This window comes from Gambusia affinis, linkage group LG12 (assembly GCF_019740435.1).
Source record: "Gambusia affinis linkage group LG12, SWU_Gaff_1.0, whole genome shotgun sequence".
Taxonomy (NCBI): domain Eukaryota; kingdom Metazoa; phylum Chordata; class Actinopteri; order Cyprinodontiformes; family Poeciliidae; genus Gambusia; species Gambusia affinis.
In genome coordinates this window covers 9,396,873-9,414,585 of record NC_057879.1, presented here as the reverse complement: position 1 = coordinate 9,414,585, position 17,713 = coordinate 9,396,873, and the positions used below count along the sequence as shown (strand labels likewise).

At 36.9% G+C, this 17,713-nt stretch overlaps 1 protein-coding gene and 1 long non-coding RNA gene across 3 annotated transcripts; one reads left to right on the top strand and one right to left on the bottom strand.

Moving 5' to 3' along the window:
- Positions 1-5,931: 5,931 nt before the first annotated feature.
- On the bottom strand, positions 5,932-7,205 carry LOC122841360. Its single transcript, XR_006372378.1, has 3 exons — positions 6,845-7,205; positions 6,115-6,222; positions 5,932-6,022 (listed from the first exon to the last, which is right to left on the bottom strand). It is a non-coding gene; the product is annotated as an uncharacterized LOC122841360 (long non-coding RNA).
- A 4,833-nt stretch (positions 7,206-12,038) lies between these two features.
- LOC122841425 (LIM/homeobox protein Lhx8-like) lies at positions 12,039-17,335 on the top strand. 2 transcript variants are annotated; one of them, XM_044134717.1, is made up of 8 exons: positions 12,039-12,441; positions 13,729-13,887; positions 14,106-14,227; positions 14,662-14,882; positions 15,025-15,128; positions 15,542-15,637; positions 15,981-16,161; positions 16,452-17,335. In XM_044134717.1, exons 1-8 carry the CDS (start codon positions 12,367-12,369, stop codon positions 16,526-16,528), a joined length of 1,035 nt encoding a protein of 344 aa, XP_043990652.1. In that variant the 5' UTR covers positions 12,039-12,366; the 3' UTR covers positions 16,529-17,335. The 2 variants fall into 2 exon arrangements, with proteins under 2 accessions (XP_043990652.1, XP_043990653.1); XM_044134718.1 differs by having other exon boundaries at positions 12,075-12,441; positions 13,729-13,830.
- Positions 17,336-17,713: the final 378 nt, after the last annotated feature.

Below are 17,713 nucleotides of genomic sequence, written 5' to 3'. Positions count from 1 at the left end.
TGAAAACGGGATGGAAAAACTAGTGCGTGCCTTTATTTTCAGTAGGTTGGACTTCTGTAGAAAATGTTTCTACTGGTCTAATAGTGTAAAAACAAATAAAATAATAAAAAATCTGTCATAATAACAGATTACTGTTAGCTCTTTGATTACTATACTGCCTTCTTGTATATACAAAGGATAAAAGTCCTAACATTATAAAGGCACTCTATGGTCTTATGTTGAAATACATTTTTGAGTTGCTTTTCAAGTATGGACCATGCAGAACTCTGCAGCTGGTTCTGTTAAGTCAGAGTTTAATTAATTTTTCAAGTGCATATATTGGACATTTAGTTCAAATAATGTGGCTAATGAAGAGCCTGTTTGAAGTGTGAAATTGAAGATAAGATCAGAAATTAACTTTAAACTTGGATTTAAATTTTCCTTCTCAATTTGTTTTTATGATGTGCTTCTCTGTGCAATTTTTCTAAGTGTTTGAGATCATTAACATTTTTCTGAATTTATTTTTGTGATGATGATGCTATAGAAATAAACTTGCCTTTCCTTTCCCGGTGAACGCGTAGACACATAATCTGCAGCAATAAATACAATTTCTCATAAGATTGTGAAATTTACATAAAGTCTGCGCAATTTGTATGCAAAGTAAAGCTGATGATGCGGTTAGAAACAAACCCATAGACTTACAGTGACTGTAACTATTGTTAGTTGTAAAACAAATAAATCACAACTATGAGAAGTGCCTTTTGTCTGCTCACCTTTTCACAGATCATGGCACCAACTGGGTCTAGAGCTGCTGCCCAGTATCACCTTGATTCTGCAAAGAGTCTTAACCTTTGGCATGGTCACTCAACAGCCACACACACACACACACACACGCACACGCACACGCACACACACACACACACACACACACACACACACACACACACACACACACACACACACACACACACACACACACACACACACACAGGCAGTTTGGTAACGATTTCATCATGTAGCAGGATATCCTACAACCACTATGTAAACACGTCAAAGAGGTTCAGAGGTCTGCTTTTAACCCCAAGTCTACACTTTTCTCCCTCCGCATCCCCTTCCCATCCACACACTCCTAAACATGATGTGTGGTTTGAATTTCAGAAGTGACACCAACATCAACAGAAGCAGCAGCTATCGCTACAATCTGACACTTTTGCTCCTTGTTAAACAAATATACTTGGAGTTATACTTGGAGTTACAGAAAAGGTACTGAGCACTTTTTTTTATTTTTTTATTAATAATATAATGATATAATTGAATTGTTCAGGGATTGGTTTACCTTGAATCAAACCAAATACTGGCATTCACAACTTTTATTCTTTTTTGCTAATGAGAAAAGGTTCAAACTCTACTTTAAATTTAAAAATAAAGTGTCCAGATAAAAGATATCAGCTTTGACACTGAAGGATTTGTAAAAGAGAATGTGTTGCGACAGTGAAAGAGAACACGTGAGGCTGAAGAAGTAGATTTAAGTATGAAGCATGACATGATTTTCCCAGCACTCCACCAGTTTTCCCAGCCAACAACAGAGAATAATGGTCAACAACTGCACATTCAGCCCTTTCTCCTGCCCACAGAGGTTTTTTTTAAAAAAAATTCTCCTCTCTACTTTACCATCTTACTGCACGAGCTAAATAAGGGATTGTATTCATTTGTGGAGTGCCAGAAGTTTTTGGCCTGAAGTCAGACTTCATTTTTTTCTTCATATCTACAAAAAAATAAAATAAAATACAAAAATTCCAGTCAGGATCTAACACATAAATTGCCACATAAATGCTAACATTTGCATAGAATTTGCCTGCAGCAGTGTGAACTGTAAATCTATTAAAGGAAATACAGTCTGTACATTTTTTCCCCCTCACACAGACATAAATGTAAATGCAGTACCCATTTGACCGTTTTCCTGAATACCACGATCTTGTTCTACTGAACTTGTGTAACGTAAAAGCTTTGGGGCATGAAAAGTGTGGATTTGATGCATTCCAGCCACACAACCAAAAGCATTAAGTCCATCATAAGTCACACAACAGTCATTATAGTAATCATCTTATGAGGGTCTCTGGTTGATCTTAGTTACAGGTCGTAAATGAACCACAGATATGAATGTGAGTGAGCATAACTTGTTGCATGTCTGAATCTCTGTGTAATTCTAGATGTTGGTTTACGTTGGCCAGAAATGTGAATAAATTAACAAGTGGTCCAATAGCAGAGAATCATCTTGCAGCCTGCCAGACAGACAGGGCCTCACACACTTCCTGTGTGTGTGTGTGTGTGCGGGTGTGTGCGTGTGTGTGTGTGTGTGTGTGTGTATGTGCCCCATGTGACTTAACGCCCCCAGACACAGAAAAGAAAGTCTGATTCATTTCAAGGGGTTTTGACTGATGAACTTTAAACCGACACCTTCACCCACCTCAGCCTTTTGTGAAGGTCCCACGACTATTACACCTATTATTTTTGAAAATCTCTTCCATAAATTGTTGCAAAACACACACAGAGACATTAAGAGCTACTTTAGCTAATTTGTGTAACAATATTAGTTCACCTGTTGCTATATATCAATGGTGTTTGTGTTGTATGATGTGTGTGTGCCCACAATAAGGGTGGGAGGATGTGGATTGTACTCCACCAAGTCAGGACCAGCTCCCCAAATTTGTTAGCAAACACCCCAACACTGGTGGACCGAAACAGACCATCTAAGGGCAAAGGGTCAATTCACCATAGATCTGCCATCATTTTGCACCTTTGATAATTAGCTTCATAAGAAAGTCCATTGTTTATTTTATATAACTTTGAGCATCAGAGTGGGGATATCTCAGAAGCTTAATGTTGGTCTGCAGTATCGATATAGAAGCCACTTTTTCAAATTAACAGATGAAAATGCCCAGTAACCAGAGTGCAGGTTTGCCATGAACTGTTATCAGCTGCTACAGTGCTGCCTCTGTTCACAGTCAAACTGCTAATGGACACCAACCACATCCACCAGTACCAGTCATTATCGTACCTTACCCATCAACAAAAAATAAGTAGTTAATAACGCAGTGAACACAATCTTTTTAAAAATACATTGGTGGAAATAATGTTGCAGAATAAGGCGCCAAAACAAAGCAACTGCAATCAAAAAATTGCAAAGTCTCTGCAAACAACAACAGCACAGGAGGAATGGTACCAAGCAGACTGGTGGCCTTCCAACAATAAATGCCCTTTGGTTTTCCCTAAATCAGTCCTCAATATCCTCCAACTTTTAAATTCATTCCTGCTCCAACACCTGAATGGAATGACTGATATAAATCCCCATTATTGAGCCAGCTATTTGTTTCAGGTGTGTTGGAGAAGGGATTCATTTAAAAGTTGAAGAATAGTAGCTCTCAGGGAACAGAATTGGTCACCCTTGCCCTTGACCAACGCACACATTAGCCCACAAGATAAAAATACAAACAAACAAACAAAAAAAACTGCTTCTGCTCCACCAATCAGATAAGTTGATTTAAGCACCCAGAAATTTCTTTGATTTACTTAAAATGATTGGAAATATTGCTATGGCTCTGGTGTGAACATGCATTTCATTTGGATCTCACATGCATCTCCTAAAATGTAACGAACCATAACATCACGATATCCCATACAAAAGGCAAAACATCCCACTGAGCACCATGTTTTGTGTGGCTGTAGGGGTGTGCGTGTGTGTGTGTGTATGTAAAATACCCACTTTAAAGATACACCACAAATATACAACCACACACATGCTAGCAGGACCCATATTTACATTTTAAAAGTAGCAGTCTGCTGCCTGCTTGCACGCATAGATAAAAATTATCGTACCATGATGGAATGAAGGGCTGGAAAGAAAGCTTCAAAGCAAAACAGGATAAAGATAAGTAAATGGTCTGACCTAGGAGAATCCATCGAACCAACCGGCAAATTCAGAGGTCTTTAAAAATCCTTAAAGTCCTACAGAGGAAAACACAAGAGAGATATACATTTATTACCTAAAATCCCTGCAGACTGACAGAATTGTTTTGGCTGACAGAAACATCTGAAGACATTTCTCTCTATTTTTGTGAAGCGCCATCTTTTTATTTGTCTTTGATTGAAGTGGGTACTAAAGGAAGTTCTTAGGCTGCACTTATTATCTTTGGTCGCAGGTTTTGTCATCTGCATCTTACATAACATAAACACCCTGATAAGTATAAAATGAATCCCATAATAACCAAAACCCAGCTTGAAAGCCCTGGTTGCCCTAGCTTGTTTGGAGAGCATGCTGAAACACCATGAGAAAGATAAGATTCTAGATAACGTTATTGATTTCCCACAGGACATTATAATGTCCAATTCCCACAAAATAATAAATATATATATATACATATATAAAAAAAAGAGTAAGAAGAAACTAAAAGCAAACACTTGAAAGAACCATATGTTCAATATACAGCAAGCAGTGCAAAACAATCAGCCAGAACATTTTTATCCAAACATCTGCAGCTCACTGGAAATTATTTCTTTTTACACCAGTCTCTGTAAACGTGACTGTCAGGCATATGCAGTTTCACCCGGCACCAACAAGTAACATTATGTTCACATCTTTTGAATCCCCTTTGTTGCAGTTTCTGAAGCCAAGTGGATCCCGAACACTTTGCATTGAGTTGCAGTCATTTGATTGTCTCAGAGATTACTTGTGATAAGCAATAAATAAATAAATAAAGTGGCTGGTAACTATTTGTAGACAAGTCAAATTTTCTGAGAAAGTCTTGTGTCTATCGTAATGAAGGAGCACTGAAGGTAAAATTAAATATTTCAATCAAGTGACCTGTTTTCAGACGAAACTAAGTCAGCCATCAAAAAGTTCCTCAAGTGTGTTCATCAAACCTCTGCAGCGACCCAAGAAGTAACTTTTGAAATTCTATTTAATATGTTCAGGCACCGCACACAAACTCTTGTGACTGAGTCACAGTCCAGCTTGAACCTGTTGGACTATTGTTTGTGCACCACCCAGCCAAGCAACCGGACGTTTACCTCCATTACCTCCCCATGTTTACCTCCACGGTCGGCTCAGAATAGCCTGTCACTCAGCAGCCACTGTTCACCCGTTTCCTCCAATGGCGTGACTCTGCTGCACAAAGGGGCGGGCACTGGATTAAAACAGGACAGAATGAGGAAAACAAGATGTGACAGAAAGGAGAGTTTCACAAAGGACAGGAAACCCAGAGACATATCAGAGAAAACCGAAGGGAGAGATGGAGGGACAGATAGACGGCGGCGGGCCGAGAGGGGGAGACGCAAGTGAAGCCAAGTGGTGAATGAGGTGAAGAAAAATGAATGAGACAGAGAACAAGGAGAGGGCAAGAGAAAAGAGGAAAGAAATTGGAAGCACAGAAAGTATTAACAGCGGAAGAAAGTGCAGATGTTGTAGTAAATAAAGACATCAAGGGACGACAAAGAAAGAAAAGAATCAGGCAAAGCCTATTACACCTTTGAAGTCCACTTTAAGATTCAAAGGAGTTTGCTGTGATTATGATATGATTTGATAAACAGTAGTGTCCGAGCAGATGAAGTGATGAAAGCTTCCTAATAACAGAACTGAGTCAAAGCTTTTGGATTTTATCGGCATTAGTCAGCAGGCTGACAGACGTGGCTTTTGATCTCCAGGTCACGTTTTACAATGTCCCCAAGCTGAGGGTGAGGAGGAATATCACACTCATCTCATCAGTGAAATATGACATGTCAACTATAGATTTTAAAGAAAGATAGCCATTAGAGCATTTTTCCTTGTACAGAATATAGCAATTGAATGCAATATGTGTTGGATTCAGAGTTTCTTATCATCATAACATCAATTAAAAAACAGTTCACTAAACTGAACACTACACACTGTTTATTCTTATCAAAGATCTGGATCAACCCCCATTGGTTCCACTCCACTTTTGTTGTTATTAGAGTCGTTAAAGGCTTTGGGAGAACACTTTGCCGTCCCGCAACGTTTTCATTTCACCTTCAGAACAAAATGAAAAAATTTAATTGGGGAATCTGAGATGTATTCTTTGGTACGGGTTTAAGTTCAGGTAATTTCAGAACAATTCAAACCTGAAAACCCTTCACTTGAAAAAAGGGTCTCTTTTCTTTTAACTGTACTGCACGTCTGTTGTGGATCCTTCAGCAAAGCACGACAAGGAATCCAGCGCGCAGTCTTTACTGTAACATATGTGCGTTTGCCAGGGAAAAATACACAAAAAGAGATGAAAGTGTTGTGTCAACACCAACAGCAGGCTTTTAAAAGAGATTGGAGTTTGTTTAACTGTGTTAGTCAGTCAGCTGACAGACCCAGCTTTGAAGATAAAGTTGTGCTCTAGTGATCAGAGCGAAACCTTAAAACAAAGAGGAGGGGAATCGACTGGCGCTAAGAGTTTTACGACTAAACGGAATGTTTTTCTAGTACCGTAACAAATGACAGAAAAACACTTTTCCTTGTTTTTGTTGTGTATGAAGGTTAGTATTGAAACAAAACCCAAAAGGATATAAAAACAGGTATAACATTATAGAAACAATTGCAAGTCAGCTTAGACGCTTGTAAACCCAGTGGACCGATGCGTAAAATCATGTTGTTTTCAATTATATTGCATTGCAAAGTGCTGAGTATATTGAGACTAGAATCAAAAGGTACAAAAGCTTTTTTCATTGGGGCTCAGGGGAGTTGAGGGGGAATGAACAAAGACCCAGCTGATTATGTTTCCCCCAAATCCCCCCCAAAAGATGCAATGATTCCTTTGGAGATTATCGTCTCATAATCTCCAAAAGCAGAGCTGGTAATCATTACCCTGATAGGAATGCATCCTTGGTGGCTCTCTTTAGAGGTCTTACAACACGTCACTGGAAGGAGACCCTGGAGAGACACAGAACATGCTCAATGGGGTACATCTCCCTTCTGAGCTAGGAATGCCCTGCAATCTCCCAGAAGTGGACATGATCTCTAAATTTAACAAAAGTCCTTCAATCTTCAACAAAATGTATTCTTTCTGAAGTTTTTTTTGTTTTGTTGTATCTTCTCTTTACAGTCTCGGCTGTGTCACTGTGTAGAGTAGAAGTCTAATGTCACTGGCCCCTGAAGCTTATGTAGTCCAGATGTGGTACTGCTTCTCATCCAAACAGGCCCTGCTGGAGTTTCACTTTTTATGGCAGTGCAAGACCCAAAACTCCTTGGTGTTTACTGTGGTTGTCATGGTGATGGGCTTCTGGAACCGAGATGAAAAAGGAGATTGCGAGGGGTAAAGAAAACAAGGACATTGCGCATTTAAAATAGACAGCATCTAAGAGGCGTTACAGTTAGATTTTGTAAGCAACCCAGTAACATTGCTGGAGTTCTGGTGTTAATTAATATTTTCTAATTTGCGAAGAGTAAAAGGATCCCCATTTTCATGCTCTGTTGTACCATTCAAACCCATCACTGCCACACACACTTTCTATCAGAGCTCAGGTAATCAAGGGAAAAGCTTGCACTGGGCAAAGACACACAGAGGAGAATCTTTCCAATCTTTCACCAGTGACTCTCCCTATCATCAAGCTTAGTGATCTCAGATGCATTTCCACATAAATACAAACACACACACACACAAACGGAGACGCTGACACACCCGTACTGTCACACTTCCAAAGAGCGAGATAAGCCACTGCATGTCATGACCAAACTAAAAGCAACTGCTGCAAACAAAACTCTGTTTGCAGGATACTAGGATGTTTCTTTTTTTTTTTTTTAAAGAGGAGGGAAACCAAACCCAGAAACAAACACTGCCACTGGTCACGAACCTTCACATCATAGTGATAAACAGTTTAAAGCCTAGAAAACAGCAAAGTTTTTGTTTTTGGTGTCACTTTTTAACAGTCCTTACAAGTACAAGTCATGAAAGTAAGTGGATGTTACAAGCAAAATCTCATGATTGCTAAGAAATGACTCCAACTATTGGAGAAATCCAGAATTTTAACGAATGGGTGGGTCAGAATTTTGTCCAACTTAATGGAACAGAGATGCAAGTCATTGTCTTTTCAACTTCAATAAAGCCTTGATGGGACTACAGAGCACAGAACAGATGCAGATCAATGCATAATTATGAGCAGAGAATGAATTTTAACAACCAAATAAAGTCTGTCGCTAAGTCAGCCTACTACCATCATAAAAAAAACATTGCCAGAATTAAAGGTTTTCTATTAACACAGGACAGAAAAACCGATGCATGGTTATTATTTTAATAGATTATATTATTGTAAAGATGTATTGACGGGTCTTTGTGAGAGTCAATTACAGCTCAGTCAAGAGGCTGCATCAAGAGTTCATGAAAACTGATAACATTATGCCAGTTGTTATGTCACTCACTTCACTAAGTTCCAGTTTGTACAAAGATCTTCTTTCTGGTTCATGAACCTTGATTCCAAAGATGCTGATCAGATATAAACCAAGTAAACCTGTCTGGTCATCAAAGATCCCCTCATCTTTTGTTCTCAAGACCAGAACAAAACCAGGGGAGTCAGCATGTGATTTCTACACTCCTCAGCTCTTTAACCAGGTACCTGAAAACCTGACATGTCAAGAAACTCTAATCAGAGCAAAAAACATCATCCTTTCCTGAGGAACACCCAATGTAGGTCAAACACTGCTTTATTATGTTATTTCCATGTATCTTATGTATATGTCGGCACACAATTGTCATTTTAACATCTTTTTCAAGTTTTTAATATGAACTACATGTTTTAATATATTTTATGTTTTTTAATAGTCTGTTATCTCTGTTTTGTCATGTTACCACACCAATGACAATGTTTTTTTCTTTTGTTTGTTTGTTTGGTTTTTTGTTTTTTTTTTAAAAAAGGATTTTATATGAAAGACTGACACATAGTAGCCCATAATTGTGCTGGGACAAGAAATGTTTAAATTTGGTTACTCCAGAATTAAATTTTAAACATGTACTTTGATACCTCTGAATACACTTCTGTGGAGCTAGTTGCTTTCAAAAGGCAGCAAGCTGAAAACAACAACAACAAAACAACAGTCCATCTAAGTTATAAATGTTTTTGTCATATTGAAGTTACAGAGTTTACATAAACTGTCACTTCAGACAACCTGGAACGCATCATCCACATGGTGAAACATGGCGGCAAAATTGGTGTCAACAGTGACTTGTCAGACTTGATGGGAAGATGATTGGTGTTAAATAAAAGTTACATATAACATGTAGGAAAAGGGAGACGTCTTTCTTTTGTTGTTTAAATTTTACACTTGCCTGGCTTTACAGTTTAACCACTCCACCCTGTCAGCTCTAGAAAACATCTCATTGCGCAATATTAGATTTTTATAAGTTGTATGTAAAATTTGCTGTGTATTTGCAGCCTCCGATTTAGCTCATGTGTTTTAGTGCTAATGTGTTTAAATTGGCTTTAAAGGTTGTTTCCCTCTTTTCTGTTTGAGGTCAAGCACACCCACTGTCCCTCAGCCAAGCTACTAAATTTCATCTTAAAGGGCCAGTTATAGAGGGGCCTGAGGTATTGGATGTCAAAAACACAGAGAAGACCCAAAGGGAGTCACAACCTTTCTTCTTGCCTCTATTCACAAAGTGATTTAATTATTATTATTTTATTTTTTTTACTCATGCATTTGAACTCCTTTCTTTAATTGGCAATAGTCTTCACTTCAATTCTTACAAAGTAACAATCTAAAAAAAAAAAAAGAGAGAAAATTGCTGTCACTTACTTACTTCAAGCTTTATACCTGAAACATGAGTTCATCAGAGCTTCACAATAAAATTATCCAATTCACCAGTTTTTAAACTGTGAAAAATGCAGCGCCGATTGTCTCTGAAATTAATTTGGATAAATTTCTTGTTTCATCAATGTTGCTTTTTTTTTGTTTGTTTGTTTGTTTGTTTAATAACATAAAATACTTTAGTGAGAAAAAGATTTGTCTTATCAGGTTCTTTATAAATATCAATCCATAAATAGTTTGAGCTTGAAGGATTTGTTTTACTGCTCTTCTGTAGCACAACATTAAAATGTAGCCAAGTTTATGTGTTTTATTTCTTTCTGATGAGAGTCAGATGGTGTGGGTGTCTAAATAAATAGAATTGAGCCTCCAAATTGAGACCTGTGCTGTTTCTCAAGGTCCCTGGTGGCAGCAGAGGAAAAGATGAAACATGCTGATAAGAGTCAAATGGAGCATATTAAGTTAAATGCATTGCACAGGAAAGGATGATTATATGTTTTTGTGTGTTTGGGGGTATGAGAAGAATTTTTCTATGAAAAAAGCCATCTATTAAAGTGTAAAGTTTAACTTTGAATATCTGCACCAGCCTCCATCATAATACTGCAGAGCTCTTAAATGCTTTGCAAACAGAGAAAGGCAGTTCCTACTCTCTAACTCAGAGTGTGGATTAAAATACTGCATCCAACACAAGAATATCAGATCAAATAGGTGAATCATGTTGATAAATCTAAATGCAAAACAATACACACCAACTTAAGTGTTTTTAAGTCGTATCCACATAATAATAGAGGTTTTCCAAAAGTAATCTCTTTTAAATAAAACAAACCCTCATAAAACCCAGAATAATTCCAAGGAATATCTTAATGTGACATTATCATTATCTATGGAAATACCAACATATTAAAAACACCTCGGGGATATTTGCTTTCACTTGTTTGAAAACAAATAAAAATACTGCTAATAAATAAATAAATTCATTCATTCATTCATTCATTCATTTTGAGGCCCTCAAAGCCTAAGGTCCCTGTGAAGCCCCTGCTATTGTCCAATCAGGTGGCATAGCTTTAACTGGAAGCATAGCTATACTAAATAATTCAGCTTTTACCCCCATACAATCTTGAGATAGAATTACTTCTACTGGAGTTTTCTCTACAAAGCAATGTAACATTTGGGCAAAAGAGTGGGAAAAAGTCTCAACATCTTAATAGAGAGTCTTGATTTCCCTCCTTATGACGGGAAGACTGTAAATGCTGAAAAACTGTAAACTGTAAAAACTGAAGGCGGGCTCAGGCCCCCACAGTAGGAGGTGCACTTTTTTTTTTTTTTTTTTTTTTTTTTATCCCAAGACAAAACTCATTTTAGCTCTTACAGCAAACAGTAAGTGGAAGTCACTTCAATAAGCGGGACCCTGACGGACTATAGCTTCAACAAACAGCGCCTTGGACAGGCATTTATCAGACAAGGTCAGGTACAAAGTCACAGGAGAAAACCGGCCTCTGTCTGCTGCCAACATCTGGCCGGAACGGGATGCTCCTTGAAAATGTTTAACTCTAACAGCGTGGTAAGCATGTCGAAAATTACAGAGCGAGTTGTGTCACAACTAATATTCAATTCATAAATTTTTTATATTTTCCGTATTTCTTAAATTAATAACTGTTATAGGAGAATAGTCTACGAATGTCGTTGTCGTATCATTAATAGTTTGACTGTGCCGTCCAGACATTTAGTAATTAGTTCAAAACTCTGCTGTTATAACCTAAAATAACAGCTATATAGTGGACGATAATGACCAATAAAAAAAAAGCCAATACATAAACTACAACATTCTCAAAAAGAATGTTGTAGTTTTAAACGTCTTTTAATAAAATCTTTTATGAACAAATAGTGTCGGACCTTACATTAATAATATTAATGGGCAGGATTACGGTTCATTTAAGGTTTTTGCTATTGTTTTCTTTCAGAAAAAAATATTATGTATAAATACGTTGGTGTTTTCAAATTTAAGTTATATGTATTTATGTGTGACTTCACATTCACATAAAGGACATATAGGTTAAAGTACAAAGACATGTAAACAAATATACGTAATCTCTGGAATCGAATAGTGCACTCAAACAGGGTTAGAGATGACAGAACGTCTTAAATGTTAAATCTGACCAGGTGAATACACCTTTGCGGTCTGCCATAATAGAAAAGAAGAAGAAGAAGAAGAAGCGAACACACCTTCCTGCTATTGGCTGCACGTGCGTGCTGGGGCACAATCAGTGATAAACAGACTCAGCTGCGCGTGAACCAGTTCATTGAACGCCAGTTCTCATTTTTAAAGAGAGATTTGATAAAAAAATAATAAAATAATAATAATAATATGACCAATAGAAATAAGTTAGTACCGGTCAACGTCTCAACCAAAACAATGACCTTTACTTATTGTTAATAAACGACAGCAATAAACACTTTCAAGGTTTTTTTTTTTTTTTTTTTCGTTGTCCACCATGGGTCGTTATTAATGTAAGCGACCAGGTCACAGAGGAAATATTAGGAGGACGTCACCTTACATGTTCATTTAGTCCTCTGGGCTAGTGGCACACACCATGTCGGAGGGAGATACACTCACAGCGGATGATTTTTTCTCTCAGCTGCACCAGGAGAACGCCTTTTACGACACAGTAGGTGTTTTCAATATCAAATTAACACTTTCTCCCTATATATTTGGTGAGAGAGACCGAGAGGGGAATTGAAGACGGACTGTGTGGCTCGCGTGCCAGTCCTCCGGAAAAATCACACAAAGTTACAGATATTTAAGTTAGTTTTATTTATGTATTTTTGAACAACATACTTGATAAACAGCACTGCTCCTTAACTTTTTCTGACTTCTGTTTTAATTTAATTGTACTCCAAGAACTTGTACTATAAAACTATTAAACTCGTTTCAAAAATGAAAACGTACGTAAATGAAGCGATGAGACTACTTTATATTTCATCATTACTCGCTCTTATATACACTTCATCAAGCTTTTTAAGCGGAGTATTTTGGTAGTATGGTGTTTAAGATGCTACAAGAAAAAAAATCTTAGTTACAATGGATATATTGGGTTAGTATTTCAAATTGTGCAAAAAGTCAAAAGTAAGACGATATATGTGGAAATCTATCAATTAAAAAGGGTAAATTACAGTCCTGGTGGAGGAAAAAAAGTTAAAAATGCCATACACACGTTTACATTTAATACATTTTTGGAGACATCTTCATTGCTTTTTATTTCATTTTTAAAATGAAATAAACAGCAGAAACAGGGCTTGTTGAAAAGTCTTAATTATTCAAGTTATTAAATGAATTACTGTGTTTTAAACGTTTCATTTTTAGATTATTTATTTAAGCTAATGAAAATGAGTTCCAACCAATTTTTTAAATAAACTGACTCAATAAAAATTGCTCCAATATAGACATTGAAAAAAGATTTTGTTTAGTAATTAAATTGATTTGGGTTCTAACTATTCAGTAATATGATGACTTCAGCAACTGAATCGCTCAGCTGGTCAGATTGAAGCACACAATTTGTGCCCACGTTGCTAAAGAGGATGATGACATATTTTTGAAAATTTCTCAATTCTGAATTGTCTTAATATATTTTTAAAGCCTTTAAAGACAGATGGATACATATTTTCACACAATTCCTTTTTTTGTGTTTTCCTTTGTCAGTGTGGGGTTTGCGTAGATCGCTTTAGTTTCTGCCTCCTAATGTCTGTTTATTATGGTTCCAATTCTGGAGATAAAATTGTTCTTGATTTCATCAGAAAAATTTTTCTTAAGCTAAATTCATACTATCAGAACTCTCATCAAATAAAAATAAACTAGTTTCTTCAGTTTTTTTTCAGTGGCTACAACCCCATAAATAAGTTGGTACTTATTTTTGTGTATTCAAAGTTCACAATCTGTGATTACTTGTCACCAACAGGGTTCTTCTGGGGCTGATGATATTTTTGAAGAAGACTCCTACTCTCCTTCCTCTCTCTCGTCTTCCTCCTTGCCATCTGTCCCTCCATCTACATCCCACCAGGTGAAGATCCCTTGCGCCTCCTGTGGGCAAGAAATTGTGGACAGATACCTTCTCAAGGTCCGAATCATTCCTTCACTGTCATCATTGCTGATGCTGACATCTCTGGTATCCTAGAAAAAATCAGTAGTAAATTATTTTGCTAAAGAACACCCTTCTTCCAGAAAGAAATCCAACCTTTGTATGTCCAGCCAAATGTATTTTCTTTCCTGTAGGATGTAGTGTGTGACTTCTGTTGATTTGAAATGTCATCCATTCCCTTCTCTCCCGTCATTCAGGTGAACGACTTGTGCTGGCACATGACATGTCTCGCATGCAGCGTATGTAAAACGTCACTGGGGCGACACGTGAGCTGTTATGTGAAAGACAAACAGGTTTTCTGCAAACTTGACTACTTCAGGTGTGTTGGTCCTAACAGTCTTCATTTTCAGAATTTCATTGAACACTATTGTTTGAGTAGCAAAACAAAGAGATGTTTATACTAGACACAAATTTGTGTTTGGTCCATTGAAATAATCAGGAGACAGGAATTGTGTTCCTATAAATTTTAAACTGCATACTGAAAACTAATGTGACTACAATGTCAGGGCCTAATGTTTATATTTTTATTGTTTTTGTCCAATAAAAAACAAGTTTGCAGCAGTCATAGCAAACAGTGCTGAAATTTTTGTTGTTTTTAACAGAGTTGCTAAAATATGAATGAGTCCCTGTGTTTCCTTGATGAACAGTCTAAAAGGAAAGCCTAAAAATGAAATATATCTTATGTGTAAAAGGAATTTTAACATGGCTAAATATTTCAACCTTTTGCCTCGCTTCTTATTTTCTTTCATTTAGGAGGTATGGCACTCGTTGTGCACGTTGTGGCCGGAACATCCATTCTACTGACTGGGTGCGCCGTGCAAGAGGAAGCACCTTCCACTTGGCGTGTTTCTCCTGCTCCTCGTGTAAGCGGCAGCTCTCTACTGGAGAGGAATGTGGACTGGTGGAGAACAGGGTCTTCTGTCGAAGTCACTATGACATAATGATGGAGAATCTCAAACGTGCTAAGGAGAATGGTGAGCATACAAATGGGATTATGCTTGAGAAGTGAGTTAAGAGAAACAGTTTATTCTCTTAAATACTGTGTGTGTGTGTGTGTGTGTGTGTGTGTGTATATATATTCCCTTCAATTGATCTATTTTGCTGTGTCTTCTAAAGAGCAACCCAAATTGGACGATGACCTGGCCAACCAAGATGATCCGAGTGCAATTCCCCGACCAGCAAAGCGGGCCAGGACCAGCTTCACTGCTGACCAGTTACAGGTACTTTGATCTGGAAGTTGTGGTCCACTGAACCAAATTCTCATGAATAGAGAAAAACTAAGAATTGATGTTCTGCATCCATTAAAAATGTTACTTCAATTAAGACATATTGAAATGCTAATTATTATAATTTTTTTTATTATCCCAAATGTTTTTACTGGGGCGGCAACAATTCCACACAAAATGTGGAGATTTGAATTATTGGATCAAATTTCATCAGAGCATTTCTTTCTTGGTGATACTGAATGCAAACAGAAGTCTCTCTTGGTATTATAAAGCCCTATCCCCAGAGATCTGTCTAGCTTGTCCTTTGATGTATCTGCAGATAATTTTGAAAACGGATTAACTGCTGTATATATTCAATAAAGTCTGATAAGTGTTTACTAAAACTTTCTCTGTCACTCCATCTGTAGGTGATGCAAACCCAGTTTGCTAAAGATAATAACCCAGATGCTCAGACTCTGCAGAAGCTGGCAGAGAGGACAGGTCTTAGCCGCAGAGTAATTCAGGTAATTTTATTCAACATATTCAAAATGACCATTTTGGCCTTTGTGACGTTAGATATATTTGCAAAAATATAGTGTTCAAAATATGTTTACCCTTGAAATGAAGTAGGTATTATATGTGTTTTAGTTATTATTTTGCTTTGGCTAGCCAAAGTCAGCCTGACCTTGGCTCTGGCAGCCTTGCATGTTTTGTGCATTAAAAATGTTAATTTCCTCATTCACTGAATTACAACAAAATAAAGTTACAGGATACAAACATGCATATCTGTAAGAAAAGTATCATAACACCAAACAGAGACAGACTACATGTCTTGGCCTGTAATTAACTTTATTTCCCCGTCTTCAGGTTTGGTTTCAGAATTGCCGAGCTCGTCAAAAGAAACACATTGGCCCAATCCAGCCCTCTTCAGCCATGATGACATCATTTGGTCCTAGTCAGCTTACTCCACCTTTGATGGAGGATCTACAATATACAACCTATCTTTCTCCTGACACACCACTTCTCACTACTCTGACTTATATGGAAGGTAATTAAGCTATGAAAAAAAACTCAACACTATTCTAAGCTCCTACTGCTAAAGCCAGCCAACAGATCCATCTGTTTTTACCGGATGTCATAAGATGGTTTTCCTCTTACTGGATTTGGCTAATATTTATTTATTAGAAATAAACAGAATTGTTTCTTGACACCAACATCCGGCAAATTAAAGCCAATCACAACTAAATGACAATTTTGCTTACTAATTCTTAAGTTGACACTAGTTAAATCTGCTTTCTTTGACTTATTTCTTTTTTTTCTGCTTTTCTCATTTTCCAGTTCAAACTCCGGACCAACTTTTGCTTCAGCCGCTCATGTCAAATTCACTGTCACAGCTCCCAATCAGCCACTCCTGAATACCATTACATAGAAAATGAGTCTAAGAGGTTGAAGAAATACTCTAGTGGAAATCAATTATTTGTCTATAAAAGTCTTTACAGGTGTGTAAGGGGTGAATGGGTAACTACCGTATAAGATAAGAGCACTAATCTTCCAATATCACTTGGTCACTGTAGAAAGAAAGAATAAACTGGTAAAGTCAATGGCTTGATTTAACTTATTCATGGAGTCACAAGAGAAGTTGTTAAAATATTAATGTTTTCAAGATGAAACTTCTGTTTATATGTACGTTATGAATTTTTGTGTATTTAATTTATCAGAATATATGAAATCTGGCACTTTGTTATTGAATATAAAATTACTTTAGTTTTATATGCATTTGCTTTTGCTACGAATGTAAAGAGAGGGTCAGCAGCTACAATGTGGAAATTAAATGGTTTGATTTTTCTTCGTATTGAAACTGTCGGCAGTTACTGGACTATATCGCACTACAAATTGAAACCACTGGAGAATGTACCCGAGGAGAAAATTACATTTCTGTTTTTCTTTTTAAAACTGTAGATCTGTACAAAGCATGAGCAATTAATGGAACAATAAATTTAGGCTCTGTTTATTTGGCAAAGATTGTTTTAGAGTGCTATAACTGTCGGCTAATGTATTCCAAGTGTCAAATATTTGCATTATATATATTAATGTAATGTTCAGTTAGTTGAACAGGCTCTTTGGCTGCAGATTCTTGCAGCAGACACAAATGACATTGCTTAAAAGGTTAAATGTCACAGAGAAATGGAAGCATGGATGTGGAAGAAAAGAAAATTGTCAAATTATTATGTCTTGTCATCACATTACTTAGTATTGTTATCGAATTTCTAATTTTGTGCAGCCCTGTCTGATAGTCTATGCATCCAGATCTAAAGTTCCTAAGATGTTAAAGTGTGCAAATTGAAGAACAAAAGCTGAATGGTTAAAATAACATTTCCATGTGAAAAAGCTCATTTTAGGAGGTGACATGTACTCAAGCCATCACAATTCATCCAGGGAATTTAATGACATTTACACTGGATCAGAGATACTGGGATAATTATTATTTTTTTTTAAATCAAATCTGTTGTTTTTATGAATAAAACTTCCCTAAGATTGCAGCTGTGAAAATAATGTATTTGCACTAAAGGTCACAAAATGGCTTTGTTGCTAAATAATAA